This window comes from Somniosus microcephalus, chromosome 1 (genome assembly GCF_052327205.1).
Source record: "Somniosus microcephalus isolate GS21.2 chromosome 1, FLI_Smic_1.0, whole genome shotgun sequence".
Lineage (NCBI taxonomy): Eukaryota > Metazoa > Chordata > Chondrichthyes > Squaliformes > Somniosidae > Somniosus > Somniosus microcephalus.
In genome coordinates this window covers 56,210,159-56,236,290 of record NC_140987.1, presented here as the reverse complement: position 1 = coordinate 56,236,290, position 26,132 = coordinate 56,210,159, and the positions used below count along the sequence as shown (strand labels likewise).

Here is a 26,132-nt window from a genome sequence, read left to right as displayed (position 1 = left end):
ACCACGTAATTTTCTGAAGAAAAAATCTTCTTTGAAGCTTCACACCGACTTTCCACTAGTTTTGAACACCACAAACATTTTATTCACAGCATCAAGGTCACCGTATTTCGTACACATTTAGTAATTTGCCGTTTTTAACGCGCGTTTATTAACAATCATACAGTTTTATGATACTTTTCTTTCACAAATTCGCGCGTGAAGACTTGGCTGAGCAATTGAACCGCGTGAATGGAAGGATGTCTGATTTGGAAGGGGACAGCCGCTGACAAAGCGGTGAATCATGACAAGATGAGAAAAGGCGGCGAGCTGTTTGGGGGCGAACAGGCGGCCCAGGGTGTGCAGACCCCGCCTCCTGAGCTCGCATGGGCTGGTCCCAAGCGCCGGAACAGCGGGACTGCTCTTCAGAGGGAGCAGCCAGCAGCAGCATTTCCCCGCAGCCCTGACCAGCCCCGTGTGATGTTCCCTAGTTCTGAGACTTCTGGTTGTTGTACCTCACTCAGTTGGAGCTCAGCAGACAGATGGACTTTTCCCTCAGAATGTTTGGGAGCAGCTCTCAGCTGGGCTGCAGCAGCAGATCCCCGTTGAGTGGCGCAAGATGACAGTTTAAGACCCACCGTGAGGAACAGGTCGGATTCAGTGAAGCGAGATGGAGCGTCTTACTCTGCTGTTTCTCTTCGCGCTTTTCAGGACAGGTGAGATCTTAACTGGGGGGGGGAAAGATTTCTTCCGACAGCATTGCAGCTTGGTGAATTCATTCTTATAGTCCATTGGCTATCATTTCTGTAGTTGCAAGCCTTGTTCATTATTTCAATTTTTTTTGTAGATTTTTCCCAAGGCAGCAAAAGTTGTGAAAATAAGCCGTGTTCTGAATCTACAGGTAAGTGAACTCTGTGTTGTAAATGGTCCTTGTGACAGAATCTAGCGTGCAGTCAGACCTCACTGTAAAGTGCTGTAACTCACGTTTTAACATGCTTCCTATCCACTCACAGGCACACGCGTTGTGTGATGCAAGCTATTTGAAGTCTGGCTATCTGGCTCTCGATCTCCTGTAGTTTCAATGCTGTGTAGTTTAATGTTGAACCTGCAGCACTTCACCAACCGGGAGGGAGCCTGTATCAGGAAAGCGGGTGCGGCGCGCGAAAGCCCTGGCCGAGCGCTGAAGACTAATTCCAATATGCGGCGTTGCTTCCCCGAGCGATACACTCAATTTAAATAGGATGAACTGGTTTGGGCCAATGGGGGAAAAAGGAATGCTTGAAATTCAGCGTATCCAATTCCAGTTTGGCTGACTGCAGTGCAGCCAGAATATAACAGTTTAATATCATTCCAGAATCATTCGGCACAGGAGGTCATTCAGCCCATCGGGCCTGTGCTGGCTCTTTGAAAGAGCTCTCCTATTAGTCCCACTCCCCTGCTTTTTCCCCACAGCCCTGCAATTTTTTCCTTTTCAAATATTTATCCAATTCCCTTTTGAAAATTATCATTGAATCTGCTTCCATCTCCCTTTCAGGCAGTGCATTCCAGATCACAACAACTCGTTGCGTAAAAAAAATCTCCTCATCTCACCTTTGGTTCTTTTGCCAGTTACTTTAAATTTGTTACTGACCCTCCTGTCAGTTGAAACAGTTTCTCCTTATTTACTCTATCAAAGCCCTTCATGATTTTGAACGCCTCTGTTAAATCTCTCCTTAACCTTCTCTGCTCTAAGGAGAACAATCCCAGCTTCGTTGGTGATCTGTATCTTAACATCATCTACCCGCCTGGGTTCTGTAACCTTTAATATACTTGCCTAACAAAAATCTATCAGTCTCAGTTCTGAAATTTTTAATTGACCTAGCCTCAACAGCTTTTTGGGGGGGAGAGTTCCAGGTTTCCATGACTCTTTGTATGAAGAAGTGCTTCCTGACATCACTCCTGAACGTCCTAGCTCTAACTTTAAGGTTATGCCCCCTTGTTCTGGACTCTCCCACCAGTTTCTCTATCTACCCTATCAAATCCTTTAATTATCTTAAACACCTCAATTAGACCACCCTTTAATCTTCTATACTCAAGGAAATAGAAGCCTTGTCTATGCAACCTGTTCTCATAATTTAACCCTTTTAGCCCCGGTATCATTCTGGTGAATCTGCGCTCCACCCCCTCCAAGGCCAGTATATCCTTCCTGAGGTGTGATGCCCAGAACTAAATGGGGTCTAATCAGCACTTTAATGTTTGAATGTTGGTGCCTAAGCTTTTTGTTTCTTATAAATGGGAATAAGTGATGTATATGTTTGATACAGTAGTTCCAAATGATGGTCCATTCTTAACCTCTACAGCAAAATCAACTACTGCCACAATCACAGCTATTAATATTGATATAGTTAATGTTGATATTAATGTACATGCTTGCAAGTCATTACTTTTATTCTGATATTTTAAAAAGTGAGTATCATTTAAATTTCTTTGGGTGGGTTTTCATAATATAGTTATCTTCACTAATCTTTTTGCTTTATGTTCCATTACATTTCTTTCTAAACAATTATTTTTCCTCCCTTTGTTGCCAAAAAATAAATGTTTAGTATTTCCACCTTTTTGCAGCATTGTTGCAGTGTAAAAATGATTTGGAACTCAATATTTGTTTATCATGTTTAATTCTTTGTTTTTGTTAACTGTGTAATGAGCATTTTAATTCTAATCCAACTCATTTAAACAGTGAGCAAAACTGGCAGAGGTCCAGACATTTTTTTTACATTCTCACCACAACTGATCTTTTTCTGTCTTTTTGTTCATTATTGTAGTGGTAATTTCCTACTCATTACTTTGCACTTTTGTGAAAATGTTTAATGACCCTTATGTTAAACTGGCACTACAACAAAGCTGTTCCAGTACAGCTACAACACTGGCATCAGCCCGACAATGTTGAAAATTGCCCAGATATGTCCTATCCACTAAAGGCAGGACAGATCCAACCTGGCCAATTACCGCCCTATCAGCCTGCTCTCAATCATCAACAAAGTGATGGAAGGCGTTGTCAACTGTGCTATTAAGTGGCACTTATTCACCAACAACTGGATTCACTGATGCTCAGTTTGGGTTCTGCCAGAACCACTTAGCTTCAGACCTCAATACAGCCTTGGTCCAAACATTGACAAAAGAGTTAAATTCTATAGGTGAGGTTAGAGTGACTGCCCTTGACATCAAGTCAGCAGACAACGGAGTGTGGCACTAAGGAGCCCTAGTAAAACTGAAGTCAATGGGGATCAGGGGGGAAACTCTCCACTGGCTGGAGTCATACCTAGCACAAAGGAAGATGGTTCTGGTTGTTGAAGGCCAATCATCGCAGCCGCAGGACATCGCTGCAGGTGTTCCTCAGGGCAGTGTCCTAGGCCCAACCATCTTCAGCTGCTTCATCGATGACCTTCTCTCCATCATGGTCAGAAATGGGGCTACTTGCTGATGATTGCACTGCGTTCAGCTCCGTGCCCGCATACTGCAAGACCTGGACAGCATCCAGACTTGGGCTGATAAGGGGCAAATAACATTTGCACCACACAAGTGCCAGGCAGTGAGTTTCTCCAACAAGATGCTTGAGTCCATTATAAAAGATGTAATAGCAGAGCACTTGGAAAACAGTGACAGGATCAGACAAAGTCAACGTGCTTGACTAATCTACTGGAATTTTTTGAGGATGTAACTGGTAGAATAGATAAGGGAGAACCATTGGATGTGGTGTATTTGGACTTTCAGAAGGCTTTCGATAAGGTCCCACATAAGAGATTAGTGTGCAAAGTTAAAGCACATGGGATTGGGGCTAGGGTACTGACTTGGATAGAGAACTGGTTGGCAGGCAGGAAGCAAAGAGTTGGAATAAACAGGTCTTTCTCCAAGTGGCAGGCAGTGACTAGTGGGGTACCGCAGGGATCGGTGCTAGGACCCCAGCTATTCACAGTATATATTAATGATCTAGACGAGGGAACTAGATGTAATATCTCCAAGTTTGCAGATGACACAAAGCTGGGTGGGTGTGTGTGCTGTGAGGAGGATGCAGAGAAACTCCAGTATGATTTGGACAGGTTGGGTGATTGGGCAGATGCATGGCAGATGCAGTATAATGTGGATAAATGCAAAGTTATCCACTTTGGTGGCAAAAACAGGAAGGCAGATTATTATCTGAATGGCAATAGATTGGGAAAAGGGGAAGTGCAACGAGACCTGGGTGTCCTTGTGCACCAGTCGCTGAAGGTAAGCATGCAGGTGCAGCAGGCGGTTAAGAAGGCAAATGGTATGTTGGCCTTCATAGCGAGAGGATTCGAGTACAGGAGCAAGGATGTCTTGCTGTAGTTGTACAGGGCCTTGGTGAGACCACACCTTGAGTATTGTGTGCAGTTTTGGTCACCTTATCTGAGGAAGGATGTTCTTGCCATGGAGGGAGTGCAGCGAAGATTCATCAGACTGATACCTGGGATGGCAGGAATGACGTATGATTGGGTCGATTGGGCTTATATTCGCTGGAGTTTAGAAGAATGAGAGGGGATCTCATTGAAACTTATAAAATTCTAACAGGACTAGACAGACTAGATGCAGGAAGGATGTTCCCGATGGCGGCTGAGTCCAGAACCAGGGGTCACAGTCTAAGGATAAGGGGTAAACCATTTAGGACAGAGATGAGGAGGAATTTCTTCACCCAGAGAGTGGTGAACCTGTGGAATTCTCTACCACAGAAGGCAGTGGAGGCCAATTCATTAAATATTTTCAAGAAGGAGTTAGATATATTTCTTAAAGCTATAGGGATCAAGGGATATGGGGAAAAAGCAGGGACAGGGTACTGAATTTGGATGATCAGCCATGATCTCATTAAATGGCGGAGCAGGCTCGAGGGGCCGAATGGCCTACTCCTGCTCCTATCTTCTATGTTTCTATGTTAAGATAGTGTCTAACCACTCCCCTTGACATTTAATGGCATTACCATCACCGAATCCCCCACCATCAACATTTTGGGGATCTCCATTGACCAGAAACTCAACTGGATCAGCCACATAAATGCCATGGCTACTAGAGTAGGTCAGAGGCTGGGTATTCTGCGGAGGGTGGTTCACCCCCCGACTCCTCAAAGCCCCTCCACCATCAAGTCAGGAGTGTGATACAGTCCACTTGCCTGGATGGCTGCAGCTGCAACAAAACTCAAGAAGCTCGGCATCATCCAGGACAAAGCAGTGAACTTAATTGACAGCCCATGCACTACCTTAAATATTCACTCCCTCCACCACCAGCGCACCATGTACTGTCTACAGGATACACTGCAGCACATCACCAAAGCTTCTTCAACAGTACCTCCCAAACCAGTGACCTCCACCACCTAGAAGGACAAGGGCAGTAGGTGCGTGGGAACACTATCACCTCCAAGTTCCAAAAAAGTCTTCACCTAAGAGAATGTGAGCATACCTTCACCACATGGACTGCAGAAGAAGGCCCACCACCACCTTCTCCAGGGCAACTAGGGGTGGGAAATAAATGCTGGCCTTGCTAGCGATGCCCATATACCAAGAATGAATAAAAAATACTTTAAATACATATATATGTATGAATATAGGGAAATGTCCAAGTTTTCTATCTGTTATATAAACCCATATTGTCAGCTCTTAATCTATATTGTCCTGCATTCTTTGAAAGAAAGAAAGACTTGCATTTATATAACACCTTAAATGACCACCTGCAGCAGCTTGTGCAGTAGGAGTTAAATACTGTAAAGGTTAGTAATACTGTACCATCAATCTGACTCATTTACAGTACACATTTTCCTATATTTGTGAATAATACTGAATTTAGACATCTAGATGGATCCTCTAATTGTGAAACTAGACAACATGCTATTTGTTATGCTAATCCACTGCATTGCATGTTCAAGCATGATTTCACATCGCAAGGAATGAAAACAGCATCTGCAGATTTTACACTGTCTGCCATTCTCTGAACTTCCTGAATGTGACACTGTGTGGTTTGTCAGTTGCCACTGTTTTATGCTCCAGTCAATAAACATTATTATAAAATGGTACTGTAATATATTTGGATTTTATTAGTCAGCGATTCTCAAAGAGCAAACCTCCTCTGGTGTCATCAGTACATAGCAGGCTAAATATCTACGAGTTTTATGAAGAAAACAACTGCAAGTTAGGTTTAGCTTATGTTCAGCAGCACTCCAACAGCAAGTGCACAGACAGCTTCTACATCACAAAGGACTAAACTAAAGGTATTACTGGATTGTTTAAAGTTAAATGGTATGAGAAATTCAGTCACAGTGACAATATGAACTGAAAAAGAACTGCACATAAATTATATAAATGCTTAACACATTTGCATCAAATTTTGACAAAAAAAACTTAAAGAAATGGGGAAACACCTCCTATAATGTAGCATACAGTGCACACACAGCAACCGCTAGGCTGAGATGTTCTGAGTGGACTGTCTAACAGATTCTGTTTTGACAGCACAATTTCCAGAATTCAGTGTAAGTTATTTTTCAGCAGTTTTCAGGAAAAGTTCACTACTTAAAACAAACTTCAGATGAAGTCATGGGTAACGCTCTGGTTTCAATTGTAACTGAATATCTTAGTCCAGGTAATTTGAATTATACTTCTGCAGGACAACATCACTTTGTGGAGATGCCCTTCCATTGTTACTGCTGCGCATCAACTGCTGCATTAGCTGCAGATCCAATTTTTAACACTTTAAATTACAGTTTAAAGGGCATGCAGGAAGCCTGTTGTGCTGCTGCCTTTAAATATCTAATGTTAGAAATAGAGTTGATTGTCTTGTCAAATCTTACCTACGATTAGAAATTCCATTGAAAGTTTCAGGCCAGTGAGCAGAGACGTGTGTGTGTTTAAGTAGGGAATTCTGCTTTCCCTGATTTGTGAATGATCCCAGCAGTAGAACAGCATCTGTCCAATTACATCACTCTCAGAAATGCTACAGATACCGTACCAATTGATTTGGTCTAATTTGATAACTTCTTGGTCTGTGCAAGCTACTGATTTTCACCAAAAGTTAAATTATTTTTTATTAATCAAGCTTTGCAGATTTGTTGCTCGTTAACTTGAACAGAATAGGGTAAAACTTGCATCAGTGGTGAATCTCACCTGCTGGGCGCCCATATCGGGAAAGTGAGCACAAACAGCCCATGATCACCCAGCCATTAAACTAAAATGAATGGCTCGACATTATGTGCTCCCAGTGGTTGATGCTCTGAGTGAGAGTGCTCAAGTGGAAAATTTACCCTTCATCTGATTCGAACAAAAATCTAAATTGCCAGTGAGTATTTTGATTATTTTTCAAGTATGCTTAGGTTTGCGTACTTTGTCAAGTATAGCATGGATGTTATTAAGATATGTTGTCATACAAGCCTTAATGGGGCTTGTATCCAAATCCGCTCTCCACTATTTTACTATGTAACGCATTTATTATAAAAGTTCAGAGAGTAGAATTCGATATGGGCATGTTAAGGGTTTATCTGATAACATCACTCACAGTGAATTCCAGGCTTACATATAACGTTGTTCTTTGGAGAGTTGTTCAGCACAGTATAACCCTTTTGTAAAATGTTTGAAGCATGAAGAAATGGTTGTAATGAAACATAATTTCAGTGTATACTGTTATAAAGAATGTGTTCATTCGCATACATGTCAGATGGACCACACAACCTGGAATGCTACTACACTGGAGCAATTCAAAATGGCTTTAACTGCTCATGGACCCCTGGAACGCACCATACAAATACTACTCTCTACACACTATACATATACTGGGGGTGAGTTTAGTTGGACTTTGTCTCTGCAGATATATTTTTATTTTGAATTGAATGTGTAAAACAATGTATGGATAAAAAGAAAAATTGCATATGCTGGGAATTTGAAATGAAAATAGATTGGGGAAATAATACTATAAAGGCAAAGAGGGGGAGGAAGTTCTGAAATATGTACAGGAGAACTTTCTTGATCAGTATGTTTCCAGCCCAAGCAGTTCTGGGTTTAGTTCTGGGGAATGAAGTGAGGCAAGTGGAGCATGTTTCAGTGGGGGAGCATTTGGGGAATAGTGATCACAATATCATTAGGTTTACAGTAGTTATGGAAAAGGACGAGGAGAAATCAAATGTGAAAATACTCAAGTGGAGGAGGGCTAATTTCAGTGAGTTGAAAAGGGATCTGGCCCAGGTGGATTGGATTTAAAGATTGGCAGGTAAAACAGTAAATGAGCAATGGGAAGTCTCCAAAGAGAAGATAGTTCTGGTGCAGACTAGATACATTCCCACGAGGGGGAAAGGAAGGGCATCCAAAGCTAGAGCTCCCTGGATGACTAAAGTTATAGAGATTAAAATGAAACAGAGAAAGAAGGGTTATGATAATAAAAACAGAAAATGCTGGAGATACTCAGCCGGTCAGGCAGCATCTGTGAAGAGAGAAACAGAGTTAACGTTTCAGGTCGATGACCTTTTGTCTAGGTTCAGATTTAGTGAATTATTAAAGAAACAAAAACAGTTTATTAAAAAAAGCAAATGGAACTTTGTTGAAACACATCCTATGAACATTTTTCATTATAACTTCCTATGTCCAAATTTATAATGGAAAGTCCCAATGTAAGTTTGTCACACTGTAATTACACCCTCCCACCAGGGGCGGCACAGTGGCAGCTCAGTTTTACATCTCCCAGCTCTTCAATTCAGACTGCTGAGAAACTCCAGCAGGATAGACAGCTGAGGGACAGATTCATTCGGCATACCTTCACAGACGAACAGAGCAGCATTATTTGGAAGTCTCAGCCCATCCTCTCATCAACCTCTGAGTAAAATCTTTGCTCCTCACAGCTAGCCATCACATCCTAATCCTGAACTTCAACATCACCACATTATCTGTTTCCCATTGTCGTATAAGAGAACAAAACACCAAACAGCTCTCTTATTAAATGTTCCAGTGATTTATTGCACCATTTACAAAAACATTACTTGGTTTTGTCACTATGCACACTCCTTGTGATCACATGGGTTTGTCTCTGCTCTATTCAAACACTCTTTCTATGTGTCATCTGAGGGCCTGGAGACTGAGATGTAGATGGCTTTATATTCTGAGCCTCTTGGGATGCAGGTGGCCCTTCTCTTAGGGCTCACAAGCCCTGCAATGGCATGAGACAGGCTGGCTCTTTGTCATGGGCTTCTTGGCGGTCTGGTCCTGAAAAGATGAAGGCTTTTGCATGGAGCTGATGGAGTGCTCCTCTGTGTTTCTACCAGGAGGGAAAGCAGTCTCTGAGGCACACACAACAGCTTCTTCACTGGTACAGGGAACACAATTCTGGTTATTAGTGATCAATGGACCTTGTGGAATCAGAAAGATCCTTAAATCCCTGAGAGAATATCCTTTAGTCCCTCCAAGAAGCTGTCATTTATACTTCACAATCCAGTTAACATTGACCTTTCTAGACAGTCCCCCAAGAACTGCCTCCACATTGAGTTGACTGACTTGCTTGGATCTCGAAGTAGGGGAAGCATTGCAGATTCTCCTGTAGCTACCACTCTGTCCAGACTGTCCTGCAACGAGTTTATCCCATTTCACATAGTTGTGGACAGTAGGGATGTGGACTCCATCGTTATCCCAGCCATGTGTCTGATGCTGTTCTAGCATGTATCTCTTCATGGCAGTACCCCTGAGATCATCATCTGCTTGCTCTGCTGCTAGGAGCTGATATGTCGTATGCCTCTGTTCACCGACATCAGGCTCCACATCTGCATCCTCTAGCTTCCTTGTAATCTGTGTCTCATCATGTGTCAATTCCTGACCTATGCTAACTGTACCCTCTCAAGTGCATGTCTTTGGGTTCACTGAATGCAAGGGAGTGGTTGAAGGATGGGGTGGGTGAGTGGTCACCAATGTTGTCAGAGGTAGAGTGGTCTGCAAGGGGCTGCACTGGAAAGTTGAACGGGGCTGAAGTCCGCAGCAATCTGGTCAGTGCCGTCAGCATTATTTAAATTAACTGGCTTCGGGATTTCTGACGGGGTCAGCCTCCTCCGACTTCATTGGCATAAATAAAATACCAAATAAAACATCCATGGTCGACAAAAGAGGTGAGAGCTAACATAAAACTAAAGGAAAGAGCATACAAAAGTGCAAAGATTAGTGTAGATCCAGGGGACAGGGAGAGATATAAAGAACAGCAAAAGAAGACAAAGAAGATAGTAAGAGCTGCAGAAAGGGAATTCAAAAAGAAACTTGAGAGAGATATCAAGGTTAACACAAAAAGTTTATATAATTATATTAGAACAGAAAGGATAGTCAAAGGTAATGTGGGCCCTTTAAAAACCGATGCGGGTAATACTGCAAATGAATAAATAAGTAAATGACAAACTTTTGAATAATTACTTTGTGTCAGTCTTTACCGTAGAGGAAGAGGATAATATACCTGACATTCCAGGGAAACTAACAATGAATCAAGGACCGGAACTCACTAAAGTTAACGTAAGCAAGAAAACAGTATTAGAAAAAATAATGGCACTAAAGACTGACAAATCCCTAGGACCTGATGGTTTGCACCCCAGGGTTTTAAAGGAAGGAGGTGAGAAAATTGCAGATAATTCATAATGCCATAATCTTCCAAAGCTCTCTCGATTCAGGACTTGTCCCTTTAGATTGGAAAATTGTAAATGTAACTCCATTATTTAAGAAAGGTGAGAGAGAGAAAGCAGGAAATTATAGGCCTGTTAGTCTAACATCTATTGCGGGGAGGTTACTGGAATCTATAACTAAGGACAGAGTGACTGAGCACTTTGAGAAATTTGAGCTGAATAGAGAGCGCCAACATGGATTTGTAAAGGGTAGGTCATGTCTAGCGAACCTAATTGAATTTTTTGAGGAGTGGCGCATAAATGCCGGCATGGACTGGTTGGGCCGAATGGCCTGTTTCTGTGCCGTATATCCTATGTAATCCTATGTAAAGTAACTAAAGTAGTAGACAGGGGAATGTCTGTGGATGTAGCTTATGTGGACTTCCAGAAGGCATTCTATAAGGTTCCACAAAAGAGACTGTTAGCTAAAATTAAAGCTCATGGAATTGAAGGCAAATTATTGACCTGGTTAGGAGATCAGTTAGGTGGTAGAAGACAAGAGAGTAGGGATAAGCGGTATGTGCTCGAAATGGAATGAAGTGACTAATGGTGTCCCCACAAGGATCTGTGCTGGGGCCTCAACTATTCACTATATTTATTAATGACTTAGATAACACAATAGAGAGCCATATATCCAAGTTTGTCGACGACACAAAGATTGGCTGCAGAGTAAGTAGTGTAGATGGGAGCATAAAATTACAAAGAGACATTGATAGATTAAGTGAGTGGGCAAAACTGCGGTGGATGGATTTCAATTCAGTTAAGTGTGAGGTCATCTATTCTGGACCAAAAATGGATAGATCCAAGTATTTTTTTAAACGATGAGAAGCTAGGAACAGTGGAGGTCCAAAGAGATTCAGGGAGTCCTTGTACACAGATCACTAAAATGTAGTGGTCAGGTACAAAAAATAATCTAAAAGGCTAATGTAATGTTAGCCTTTATACCTAGAGGGCTAGAATATAAAAGGGGAGGAAGTTTTGCTACAGCTAAAGAAAGCCCTGGTTAGACCACATCTGAAGTACTGCATTCAGTTCTGGGCACCACACCTTAGAAAGGAAAGAGTGCAGCACCTGAATATTAGCAGGGCTTCAAGGGTTAAATTATAAGGAGAGATTACATAAACTAGGCTTGTATTCCCTGGAATATAGAAGGTGATTTCACAGAATCACAGAAACCCCACAGTGCAGATAGAGGCCATTTCGGCCCATCGAGCCTGCACCGACACATATCCCACCCGATCCCCGCAACCCCTACACCAACACATATCCCACCCTATCCCCGTGTATTTAATCCCCCTAACACTAAGGGTCAATTTATCATAGCCAATCAACCTAACCCGCACATCTTTGGACTGTGGGAGGAAACCGGAGCACCCAGAGGAAACCCACGCAAACACGGGGAGAATGTGCAAACTCCACACACAGTCGCCTGAGGCCGGATTCGAACCCGGGTCCCTGGCGCTGTGAGGCAACAGTGCTAACCACTATGCCACCGTGCAAACTTTGATTAAGGTTTTTAGGATTTTGAAAGGAATTGTTAGGGTAAACTTTTTCTGCTGGTGGAGGAGTCCAGGACATGGGGACATAACCTTAAAATCAGAGCCAGGCCATTCAGGAGCGAAGTTAGGCAACACTTCTTCACACAAAGGGTGGTAGAAGCATGGAACTCTCGCCCACAAAAGGCAGTAGATGCTAGTTCAATTAATAATTTTAAATCTGAGATCGATAGATGTTTGCTAGCCAAGGGTATTAAGGGATATGGAGCCAAGGTGGGTGGTTGGAGTTCATAGAATCATCGAAAGTTACAGCACAGAAGGAGGCCATTCAGCCCGTCATGCCTATGCTGGCTCTTTGAAAGAGCAGTCGTGCTTAGTCTCACATTCCCGCTTTTTGTCCATAACCCTGTAGGTTCCACAACCTCAAATACCTGTCCAACTCCATTTTAAAGTTATTATAGAATCAGCTTCCACCACCTTTTTAGGTAGAACGTTCCAGATCCCGACAACTCCCTGAGTGGAAATAATTCTCCTCATCTCCCCTCTCGATCTATGTCAATGATTTTAAATCTATGACCTCTAGTTATTGACCCACTCTTTCAAAACCTCGCATCATCTTGAGAACCTCTATTCGGTCACCTCTTAACCTTCTCTTTTCCAAGGGGAACAGTCCTAACTTTTCCAACCTCTCCTCATAGCTGAAGTCCCTCATCCCTGGTAACATCCTGGTAAACCTCCTCTGTACCCTTTCTAAGGCCTTTACATCTTTTCTGAAATTTGGTGCCCAGAATTGTCCACAATACTCCAGCTGAGACCTAACCAGTGATGTATAAAGTTCTAGCATGATCTCTTTGCTTTTATATTCTATTCCCCTATTTATAAACCCAAGTAACCCACATGCTTTTTTAACTTTTTTATCGACTTGCCCTTTAAGGATTTGTGTATATGGACACCAAGGTCTATCTGCTCATCTACACCTTTCACCTTTCAAAATCGTGCCATTTATAGTATAGCATTGATGGAGTACAAATCAGCCATGATCTAATTGAATGGCGGAACAGGCTCGAGGGGCTGAATGGCCTACTCCTGTTCCTATGTTCCCATAAATCCCACCCTGCCACACTGACATTGCCACATCAAGGACCCAAGAATTTTCAAGCCACCATTTCATATAACTAACCATGAGCAAGGCTGAGGGAGATTTACTAGTATATTGTAATAAATAGCCAGATTCTGCTATATATACACACATACCAAAGAAGCTGGAGTGGACCTTTGGCGTAGCGGTAGCATCCCCGCCGCTGGGCCAGAAGGCGTAGGGTTTCGAACCCCACTCCAGACAGTCCCAGCAAGTAGAGTCGGAGCTCCGGCTCTAAATTCTGGGTTGACATCCAGCAGGACACTTGCGTCCGTGGGTGTGGGTGTGGGTGGCCTCCCCCCCTCGTATGGGTTGTGGGAGCCCGTAAAACCCTCCCGCCATAGAGCTAACCACCCTAATGGCTGGTATGAAGATGGTTACGGTCACGGAAGGAGCGTTAATCGCGGCCAGAAATCCTTCCACCACTTCATACAGTTCCCCAAAGGGAACAGTATGAAGACACGTACGACGACGACCAAAGAAGCTTTTACATTTAGCTTGGATTGTGGGAGTGACATCCTTGCGCTGGCTCCTTACATTTCCACTGCTAAAATCAGTTCCTTTACCCTAATAGCAAAATCGTAGACGAGAGAAAAGAGAAAGCTGATGGAAAAAAAGTTGAGTCCACCTACTTTAGGGTTCAGTTGGGGGAGGAAGAGATCATACTTAAGTGTGTTTACATTCTTACAATATTGTGTTTATAATAAGTTAAAATCTCTAGTTTTTGTAACAACATGACTATTGGTCACACTTCAGTTACTCCTGGGTGTGAGCACTTCAACATTAATTTCAATGGGGTATGCTCACATTGTCACGTCATGCCTGCAATACACACTTCCTCCATTGGTGACACTGTGGCGCTCCTTTACTCTTCACTTCAAGCCCTTAACTTCTCTCAACCTCTTCCTCACTGTCATTTCTGGCTCCCTCAGCCTGTTTACTGAGTCCAACCCCTTTAAATTATTTTTCATACTTTTTCATATGAATTTCTTCCCTTTCAAAATATTTTTTCTCCCGTCTAGAGGTTAAAAAGTGGCTGTGTACAGCGCCTACTGGATGGGGACTTAAAGGCAACTAACCAACCATAACAATGTACTAACAAAATCAACAGCCCCGGTTTCACAATACGCATTTTAATGACATTCTGTCCTGCTGCTAGGCCCGGTTCTGTATCTGCTGTTTCAGTTTATTTTCTTCTTCTGTCTTGTCCCACTCCTTTGGCTCTGTTGGCCATTTGATTTTCCCCCCCACAGACAAGGTGCTCACACAGATGGAAACCTATGATTTCAATATTGGGCCTGCTCTCCTTCCACCCTGCTCCCTGCTAAGCCCTGCTCCTGTTTTAAAAATTTGCTTTTAAATTCTGCCTTTATTGCTCCTCCTCCACCCTGCAACATTTGAACTTAGTCAGGAAAGGTTGAGCAGGTTGGGCCTATACTCATTGGAATTTAGAAGAATGAGAGGTGATCTTATTGAAACATATAAGATACTGAGGGAGCTCGACAAGGTAGATGCAGAGGGGATGTTTCCCCTCGTGGGGAAACCTAGAATTCTGGGGGCATAGTTTCAGAATAAAGGGTCGCCCTTTTAGAACTGAGATGAGGAGGAATTTCTTCTCTCAGAGGGTCGTAAATCTGTGGAATTCTCTGCCCCAGAGAGCCATGGAGGCTGGGTCATTAAATACATTTAAGGTGGAGATAGACAGATTTTTGCAAGATAAGGGAGTGAAGGGTTATGGGGAGCGGGCGAGGAAGTGGCTTTGAGCCCAAGATCAGCCATGATCTTATTGAATGGCGGAGCAGGCTCGAGGGGCCAAGTGGCCTATTCCTGCTCCTATTTCTTATGTTCTTATGTTCTAGGTCTCGCTCAAGTTTTTGCTACCCCATTCAGTGGCTTGGCTCCCATCCATGCTTCTTGCTCTGCTGGTACCTCTGGCTTTCTGTCTTTTTTTCCCCATTTGCCACTCCATTTTGCAACCTCATCCTTCTTAGCTCTTTATAACTTTGTTTAGATTTTTCTTTTTTGCTATTTTCCATTCTGCTTATATAGGCCTCTTTTTCATTCTTATAAATTGTGAACAACACCTCACTTATTTTTTGAGTCTGAAATTCTCAATGGTTTGGTATGGTGTAAACCCGCTATATCTAACTGGAGAGGGGAGCTTGGAATTGGGAGATAGAGAAGATAAGCCACCTCTATGTTATGTCTTAAATTCCACTGGAAGTGAGGGAGGGTGTAAGATGTGCCCACCCGAGCAATGCAAATAATGGGTTTAGGTTGGGATGATATTATGTCCAAAATTTCTGACATTTAAGAACAAAAGAACATAAGAAATAGGAACAGGAGTTGGCCATTTGAGCCGGCTCTGTCATTCAATAAGATCATGGCTGATCTTCTACCTCAACTCTACCTTCTCGCACTATCCCCATATACTTTGATTCCCTTAATATCCAAAAATCTATCGACCTCTGTCTTGAATATATTCAACGACTGAGCATCCACAGCCCTCTCGGGTAGAGAATTCCAAAGATTTACAACCCTTTGAGTGAACCCTTTACACCCAATGATCAGAAACATAGAAACATAGAAGATAGGAGCAGGAGTAGGCCATTCAGCCCCTCGAGCCTGCTCCGCCATTCAATGCGATCATGACTGATCATCCAAATTCAGTACCCTGTCCCTGCCTTCTCCCCATACCCCTTGATCCCTTTAGCCTTAAGAAATATATCCAACTCCTTCTTGAATATATTTAATGAATTGGCCTCAACTGCCTTCTGTGGTGGAGAATTCCACAGGTTCACCACTCTCTGGGTGAAGAAATTCCTCCTCATCTCTGTCCTAAATGGTTTACCCCTTATCTTTAGACTGTGACTCCTGGTTCTGGACTCCCCTGCCATCGGGAACATCCTTCCTGCATCTAGTCTGTCTAGTCCTGTTATAATTTTATAAGTTTCAATGAGATCCCCTCTCATTCTTCTAAACTCCAGCGAATATAAGCCCAATCGACCCAATCTCTCTTCGTACGTCATTCCTGCCATCCCAGGTATCAGTCTGGTGAATCTTTGCTGCACTCCCTCCATCAGCCCTGCACTCCCTCCATCAGCCAACGTAACTTATGTCACCATAAAACAGGGGTAACATAGACCAGCAGCTGATTCGAGGATCTAAAGGTGAATTGCTGTGTTTCATTGTGATGTTAGACAAAGGCATATCCTTTTACTTTGGACTGTTCTTTCGTCAAACTTTTTTTGTTGCTTATTTTTAGAGGCTGTTAGCTTCATTTTGCCATGAAAGGAGAGTTAACACGGCCAGTCAGATTGTTAATCAGCCTGCGAATCATCACACTGTACCCCAAAGGGAAGAGCGGGAAGACACAGGAAGAAGTAGCTTCATTTTGAAGTCTCTCTCAAGACTGGTCCTTGTTTGGGGAATTTCCCTAAAATGAAGGGAAAGGCTGCAATTGTTTTTGCCCATGGAGATTCCACCTTTATCATTTGTTTGTTAGAGGAGAAACAGCAGGCAACATAAGGAGGCAGGCTCATAAGGCAACATTGCAGGAAATCCAGACTTTCCTATAGATACCCAGCCACCAGGGTAATAGATCACTCCTCAATATATACAGGGTTTCATCTGACCCAACCCCCCGCAACAAATTTTCTGGGTTTCTTGGTGCAAGTAGGCAGTTGCTATCAGGACTTGTGCTTTTGTCCCTCCCAGCAATATTTACATTTGCTGGCCCCACCATTTAGGACAGGGCCAGTGTCGGGATGATTGGGCTTTTTGCCGCACTTACAGTGGCGGATCGTGGGAATCGGAATTCTGGTGCCTGCATCTCTTGCATGTATTGGTATTCTAAAAATAGCACCCTCACCTCCTTTCCTCCCCTCTAAGCCTCATGTTCTTCCCTCTCCATCCCACCTCCACTTCTTCCCCAGCCTACTACTCCGAGCAATGCTGAAGGCTAACTGGGAAACAGAGCACTGTAGGTTAGGAAAAGATGATCAATGATATTAGTGGAGACACTCAAGTTGGTTGTATGACATTTCTCTGTCCACTATTTTAATGGAAGCATTGACTAATTTATGTTTCAAATGGACTACTCGCTGTTAAAACAATGGAGAGTGAAACATCATACAAGTGCATCAAACATTCATCCACTTATATCACCAACTGCAATTTCTCCGCTTATATCATCATGTGCCAATAATTAGTCAATAGCTGATTTTTTTAAAAAACAAATTTTTTTAATGAAGAAAAGTTATTTCAAATAATGGTACAAGATCACATTTTCCATGGGTAAAATGATTGAAATTTGCAACGATCCTGTTTTTTTTTCAGGAGTAGAAAACCTCCTTGCAATAAAACTTTTCCCCATATCACCAATACTTTTTACACAATTCAACGAAAAATGCTTTACATTTCGGATAATGCGACAATATGGGTAGAAGCGGTGGATCAGAGAAGTAGAATGTGTCAGAAAACAAAGTCCATCACACTGATACCTCAAGAGTCAGGTAATATACTTTAGTTTCTGGTAAGAATCTGATTCATGTTTTAGTTTCTTGAACTGTTTTCTCTAAAGGACACAGTCTTAAATCATCAATTACTGTTTCTAAATTAATGTTTTATCACAGTGCCAGGAAAATATACTAATTGGCTAAAACAAATCATACAGGTCACACGGGTCAATTCTCAAAGCTCTTCAAAATAGTCATAAGTAAAAGTTGCTCAGATGACTTTTTTCACTGAAAAGTCATGACATTTTTAGTAATTGTGGTAATGTTGAGAATACTCTGCAAGTAGTGTTTCAACTATTCACTGTAGGATGAGTGCGAGTCACTTTACAAGGTCTTTACCTTAGACTGAGAGGATTTCTTCCAGTGAACTACTAAGCAATACTTAGCTAAAGCACTTGCAGCAATTTCAGCTTTTCAGGGGACTGCGCACTTTAATTGGCGGTTGGGAATTTACCCTATTGTGCAGGTGAATGGCCAATTTACGATCACTTGGCAAGTTCCAAATACTCTTGTGGCACTGTAGTTTATTTTAAGAAATGTTTTACCCTCATTTACCAATTCAGGAAGCCAGCAATAAGCAGTTCTTTAAGCAACCACAATTGATTTGCACTTCAACTTCCTTCTGTCCCTATCGGGAAGTCCCCACCTTCTGTACAGTACACTCACTAATGGCCTGATTACAGTCAATATCTTCATGTGGCAATTTCAGAGACTAAGTGAGTTGCTATCCTCGGCTGGTGCTCCCATTATCTTTTTCCTTTTTGCCAGCTCCCACAGTTGTCTGCCCAGTGACACTCTTCCCTTTCATCAGCTTTGGCCTTCAACATGGTTATGTCCCAGCTATGGTTACTTATCTTCAGCCATATGAGACACATGCCCTGCCCAACATCACTTTCTGATGTATCAAGCTTGTTAGTGTTCATGGTTCATTACCTTTTTACTTCAGTATTGATCATTTTCAACCATTCTTTCTTACAGAGCATATTCCAAAAACACCCTGTCTCTGCTTCTTTGTCTTCATTAAGGTCCAGCTCTCAGCCCCATACACAAATGCTGACTGGACACTAGCCACATACACTCTCCGTTTTACATCCCATGGTGTCTGTCCTCTTCCTCTTCTATATTCTGTCATAAACACTAGAGAGCAATATTATAAACTTGATACTATAAACCTCTTCCATTTCCCTGGACATTCTGTTCCACACATTCACTCGCCTCTGGTCCCTCTCCTGATCTTGAGTACACTCCCTCTGATTACAGAACTGGTGATTATGTTAATATTTGTGATCGCCAAGGCTTCTTTGGCAGCACCTCCCAAACACACGACCTCCATCACCTCGAATGACAAGGGTAGCAGGAGCATGGAAACACCACCACCTCCAAGTTCCACTCCAAGTCACACACCATCTCAACTTGGACATATATCATTTTTCCTTCATCGTCGCTGGGCCAAAGCCCTGGAACTCCCTCCCTAACAGCACTGTGGGACTACCTTCACCCCACAGACTGCAGCAATGCCCATATCCGAAGAATGAATTAAAAAACCTCTACTCCCTGAGTTCTCTCCCTCTGACTATATGCTGTATGATGGTGTTCACCTTATTTAATACTGTCAAACTCTATCCTGATTGCTTTAACGAGCTACCCGCCAGTATTCCTCAATCTCTCTCCAGTAGTCTATTACTATTCATCTCATAATCCTGCTATTTATTCCCCTTCCCAGTACTTGCACCTTATCAGCTCAAAACCCTCAATCTATCTAGATCCCTTTGTATTTGGTGCAGATTTTCTATGTGATTTCTATTGTTAGCAAATTTAAACAGCTTTGTCTCCTTAGTGCAGTAATTGTTTAAGAAGGAATCTATAATTGCACAAAATACAACCATCTATTTCATTTTACAGCCAACTTTCCATTGTTCTCTCTTTCTCATGCAATTGTAACACACCTTTTACCCCAAATGAAAAAGCAAGTCTCCTGCAACTGCATAGCAAATATTATTCAAATATTTATTTCGTGGCAAAAAGAAACACTGAAATCATATTCCCAAAAGCATGCGACAACATTGGTGCTTTACCTCTAGTTATCTGTTCATAATGCGCAAGGAACTGACTGATTATTAATTATTGCCACCAACTTTTGTAGTAAGAAAATCCTGAATTTAAAATTGAGCTAAATCATTAAAGTCAACAGAAAAGCTGATGCTTTTTTGTCACAAAGGTGAGGACATTACAGTGTTATAGCAGTTAGGGAAACCACATTCGGTAAAAAAAATAACAAAAGTTACATGATTGCACTTCTGTTTCCAAAACATGCTTTGCTTTGATTGTTTCAGAAAAACCGGCAACACCTTCTAACATAAATTGCACGAGGATGTCTGGACGGTTACAGCTGATATGGAATGTTTCAAAGAAACTTCAGTATGAGTTACATTACAGAAAGGCTGGAACTGCAAACTGGCTTTCGGTGAATAAAGTAAGCCCTTGAAATTACGTATTAAATAATAATGCACAAATTATGTGTCTTGCAAAAAAAAAGGATAAGGAAACCAGAAATACTAGAAAGCTACAATAAAACATGAAAAAGTTGGAAAGGCACAGCATATGGATCAAGACCTGTGTTCATATTGCACCTTCTCGCAACTATCGCAAAGCACTTTACATATAAATACAGTGCAGAAAGTCTGCAAGACCCTGCAAACACTGATGAGGTGAAAGCCTAGTTAATCTGTTTTTGTGTTACCTGCCGAGGGAGGAATGTTGACCAGGATGTCAGGAGAACGCCCTACTCTTTTGCGATTAGTGCTATGGGGTTTTAACAGGCATCTGGTTCAGTTGAACAGGCAGGTGGGATCTTAGTTCAGCGCATAATTCGAAGCAAGCGCACTGACCGTGCATTTGCTCAACTTAGATTATGAGCTCAATCTTCCTGGTCTGGGATTTGAAACCACAATCTTTTCTCAGATAAATGAGCATGCTACCAACTAAGTCAAACAAACACACAATGAAGAGAAAGATGACGGGTCCCACCAAAGATTAACATATCGGCACCAATTTTCACTTTTGGCATGGATGGTTAACTGGTGGTTGTGGATCGGCTGCCGGTTAAACAACCCACCCAATTTTCAGTTCCACTGAAATAACAACAACTTTTATTTATAGCGCGCCTTTAACATAGTAAAACAGCCCAAGGCCCTTCACAGGAGTGTTATAAAACAAAATTTGACACCGTGCCACATAAGGAGAAATTAGGGCAAAAAGCTTGGTCAAAGAGGTAGGTTTTAAGGAGCGTCTTAAAGGAGGAAAGAGAGGTAGAGAGGCGGAGAGGTTTAGGCAGGGAATTCCAGAGCTTAGGACCTAAGCAGCGGAAGGCACGACCACCAATGCTGGAGCGATTATAATCAGGGATGCTCAAGAGGCCAGAATTGGAGGAGCGCAGATATCTCGTCAGCAGAGCTTAAAATCGGGCAGTGCATGTAACGGGCAGCTGATCCCGACCACCAGTTTACCACCCGCGTTAAAAGTGAAAATTACCTTCACCTTCTTTAAGATGATATTGGCCTTTGTGTTTATCATTATTAATACTGTAATATACCTGCATTATACTGCAGCTTATCAAGGTGAAACACTAAGATGAACTGCTTTTAAAGTACAGTGACTCAATATGTAGGTAATTAATTTCCAACAGTTTCTGTTTATTTTTTGTTAAAAATATACGCTGAGAAATTTGGCTTGCACCCGAAAGTGCTGCCAGATCTTGCATCCCTCCTCCCAGACAATTGCACTGGGCCATTGCTGCCACAGCCCCTGTGGACCCCGCCCCCTGCTCCAATGTTCCTAGATTCCAATCTCAAAAGTACTGCTTTACGCCAGAAATTTCTCCTTACCCCGGCTACCACCAATCATCACACCTTCGGCCCACCTTCCCACCACTGCCACACTACTCCCAAATTTCTGGACCCCCTTCCACTATTCCCACATCCACCACTGCCATCCCAGTGCTCCCACGCCCCCGGACTTTCTAATACCCATTCCCCATTCCTCCCAAACCTCAACATCACTCTCCTATTTTTGCAGACCTCCCCTTGCTCACAAATACCAGGACCCCCTCCCGCTCTTCTAATAAAGTCATAGAATGTTGCAAACATAAAAAGAGGTAATTTGGTCCATCCAGTTCGTGCCAGTGTTTTGCTCCACAGGAATCATACCTAGCACAAAGGAAGTTGGCTGTGGTTGTTGGAGGTCATTCATCTCAATCACATGACATCACTGCAGGAGTTCCTCAGGGCAGTGTCCTAGGCCCAACCATCTTCAGCTGTTTCATCAATGACCTTCCCTCCATCATAAGGTCAGAAGTGGGGATGTTCGCTGATGATTGCACACTGTTCAGCACCATTCGAGACTCATCAGATACTGACGCAGTCCGTGTCCATATGCAGCAAGACCTGGACAACATTCAGACTTGGGCTGACAAGTGGCAAGTAACATTCGCACCACACAAGTGCCAGGCAATGACCATCTCCAACAAGCGAGACTCTAACCATCTCCCCTTGACATTCAATGGCATTACCATCATTGAATCCCCCCACTATCAACATCCTGGGGGTTACCATTGATCAGAAACTGAACTGGACCAGCCATATAAATACTGTGGCTACAAGAGCAGGCCAGAGGCTGGGAATTCTGCGGCGAGTGTCTCACCTCCTGACTCCCCAAAGCCTTTCCACCATCTACAAGGCACAAGTCAGGAGTGTGATGGAATACTCTCCACTTGCCTGGATGAGTGCAGCTCCAACAACACTCAAGAAGCTCGACACCATTCAGGATAAAGCAGCCCGCTTGATTGGCACTCCATCCACCACCTTCAACATTCACTCCCTCCGCCACCGGCGCACTGTGGCTTCAGTGTGTACCATCTACAAGATGCACTGCAGCAACTCGCCAAAGCTCCTTCAACAGCACCTTCCAAACCCGCGACCTCTACCACTTAGAAGGACAAGGGCAGCAGACGCGTGGGAACATCACCACCTACAAGTTCCCCTCCAAGCCACACACCATCCTGACTTGGACCTGTATCGCCGTTCCTTCACTGTCGCTGGGCCAAAATCCTGGAACTCCCTTCCTAACAGCATTGTGGGTGTACCTACACCATATGGACTGCAGCGGTTCAAGAAGGCGGCTCACCACCATCTTCTCAAGGGCAATTAGGGATGGGCACTAAATGCAGGCCTAGCCAGCGACGCCCACATCCCATCAATGAATAACATTTTTTTTTTAAATCACCTAGTCTAATCTCACTCTCCTATTCCCTCTCCATACAAATATCTAATTTCCCTTTAAAACAATTTCTGGGCTGTGCTTCAATAACAGTTTTTGCTGGAGAATTCCACACTCAAACCTTCTCTATATTCTGACAGGGCTCGACAGACTGGATGCAGGGAGGATGTTTCCCCTGGCTGGGGGGTCTAGAACGAGGGGTCACAGTCTCAGGATATGGGATAGGACATTTAGGACTGAGATGAGGAGGAATTTCTTCACCCAGAGAGTGGTGAACCTGTGGAATTCTCTACCACAGAAGGCTGTGGAGGCCAAGTCACTGAATATATTTAAGAAGGAGATAGATAGATTTCTAGACACAAAAGGCATCAAGGGGTATGGGGAGAGAGCAGGAATATGGTATTGAGATAGAGGATCAGCCATGATCATATTGAATGGCAGAGCAGGCTCGAAGGGCCCAATGGCCTACTCCTGCTCCTATTTTTCTATGTTTCTATATAAAGATTTTTTTCTAACTGCCCCCCCAATTAACTTCTTGCTGATCATTATTTCCCCCATTATAAACCCTCATAATCTTGAGCACCACTATAACGTCACCCCTGAACTTTTCAGCTGCAGTGGAAAAGTCATCAAGTCTCTCTTCATAATTGTAATCCCTCATCTCTAGTAACATCCTAGTGAATCTGCACCTTTCCACAGGTTTTATACCCTGCTTATAATGGAGTGACGATAACTGCACACAATACTCCAATTGCGCCCGAACTAAAGTTTTGTACAAGTTTAAGTTACCTCCTTGCTTTTATATTCTCCAACACACACGCAACCCTATTCCCTTTGAAAACAAATCTCTTGTTTAAATACAATGGGGCAGATTTTACATTGTAGCGTTCCTGGTGACGAGCTTTGTGCACCGAGAATAGAGAGGAGGAATATCAAGTGCAAAGACTACCTAAACCCAGTTTGTGGTTTGCTCAGTTTTTCTCATTGAAATTAATGGGCACAAAATTGGGCTGTACTTCCTACCTCATGACCTACCCGCTGTCAGACACTTACCGACATAAACACAGCCCTCCCCCCAGCAGTCACACCGACACTTAACACAAATATAAAACCCTGTGGCTATTTTATTTTATCTATAAATCCAAAATACACATACAGGAAACTCTCGATTTACCGGCACCTAAATAACTGGAAATCTCTGTTAACCGGCAAAATTCAGGAGTAGGTTCAGGTAAGTTTTACTTCATATTAGTGGCCGTTCCTGGATCTGTGACTGTGTAACTGGGGTTCCTGCACCTGTTGCTATGCAACAGGGACGCCTGGATCTGTGGCCGGGGTTCCTGCACCTGTTGCCATGCAACAGGGACACCTGGATGTGTTGCTGTGTACGGGGCTCTCGTACCTTTTACTATACCTCTCTGTAATCCGGACTTTTTGATAAACCGGCACCACTCCGGTCCCGTCGGTGCCGGATAAAAAAGAGTTTCCTGTACAAATAATATTGAATACAAACATCAAACAAAATATTTATACCAATTATTACATGTACATAACATTATATTTATATGTACTCTACATATGCACTCTTTATACACATCACATATTTATAAAATATTTAAATTTTTTATACAAATTGTCAAAAACAATGACATAATGGCTTGGAGTTTCCGCTTGGTTGCACTGTTTCGCCCAAAAATCGGCCAAACCAGCGGAAAAGATCTCAGAATGTCAAGCACAAATTAAACTCAATGTAAATCGAGTTTCCACGATCTTTTGCACTAGTTTAAAAAAACTGTCCACGCCCCCATGGATGAATTAATCACCATTGGGAGTTTTCGCTAATTGTACCTGTTTGCTGGCCTTCGAGGAGGCTGTAAAGGTTAAGCTGGTTTTGTAGCCGCAAGAACACTAATAGGCACATTTTTATAGCTTCTGAATATAATTTGTTTTAATTTACTAAGAAACTGACTACTGTACACTAATATAACTAGCGAATGGTTCTGTATAGTTTTTTTTAAAGTAATTTTCAGTTATTTAAAATCTGGTTACTCACAAGTGGTGGAGACACTCTGATTAAAAATGCTTATTTTTTGTGCTAAACCAATTTTCAGCTGTATTAATCAAACTGCACCAAGTTACCACTCTTAAATATAATCAAGGAATATTTTTTAAAGCAAAACATTAAAAAAAAAAATTACATTCTAAAACGCTGCCTGATTGCACTGGTTCATGCGCTTGGCAACATGCAAATCAGTTTGAGTAGAAACTTGAGGGGGGAAACAACAACAACAACTTGTATTTATATAGCATCTTTAACGTAGTAAAACGTCCCAAGGCGCTTCACAGGAGTATTATGAGACAAAAAATTTCACACCGAGCCATATAAGGAGGAATTAGGGCAGATGACCAAAAACTTGGTCAAAGAGGTAGGTTTTAAGGAACATTTTAAAGGAGGAAAGAGAGGCTGAGACGTTTAGGGAGGAAATTCCAGAGCTTAGGGCCTAGGCAACAGAAGGCACGGTTACCAATGGTGGAGTGATTATAATCAGGGATGCTCAAGAGGGCAGAATTAGAGGAGTGCAGATATCTCGGGGGGTTGTGGGGCTGGAGGAGATTAAAGAGATAGGGAGGAGCGAGACCATGGAGGGATTTGAAAACAAGGATGAGAATTTTGAAATTGCCTAACTGGGAACCAAAGTAGGTCAGCGAGCACAGGGGTGGTGGGTGAACAGGACTTGGTGCGAGTTAGGACATGGGCAGCCGAGTTTTAGATGACCTCAAGTTTACGTAGGGTAGAACATGGGAGGCCAGCCAAGAGTGCGTTGGAATAGTCAAGTCTGGAGGTAACAAAGGCATGGATAAGGGTTTCAGCAGTGGATGAGTTGAGGCAAGGGTGGAGATAGGCGATATTACAGAAGTGGAAATAGGCGGTCTTAGTTATGCCACAGATATGTGGTTGGAAGCTCATTTCAGGGTCAGATATGACACCAAGTTTGCAAACAGTGTGGTTCAGCCTCAGACAGATGTTAGGGAAAGGGATGGAGTCAGTGGCTAGGGAACAAAGTTTGTGGCAGGGACTGAAA

At 42.7% G+C, this 26,132-nt stretch overlaps 1 protein-coding gene across 1 annotated transcript in view; it reads left to right on the top strand.

Moving 5' to 3' along the window:
* The first annotated feature begins 468 nt into the window (after nt 1–468).
* LOC147124096 (interleukin-6 receptor subunit beta) overlaps nt 469–26,132 on the top strand; it is a 132,725-nt gene continuing 107,061 nt past the window's right edge. The window contains exons 1-5 of the mRNA XM_085997442.1: nt 469–692; nt 824–877; nt 7,663–7,783; nt 17,597–17,772; nt 20,109–20,239. Of these exons, the coding sequence (XP_085853568.1) occupies nt 647–692; nt 824–877; nt 7,663–7,783; nt 17,597–17,772; nt 20,109–20,239 (528 nt within the window). The 5' untranslated portion in view covers nt 469–646. The remainder of the gene's footprint in view (nt 693–823; nt 878–7,662; nt 7,784–17,596; nt 17,773–20,108; nt 20,240–26,132) is intronic.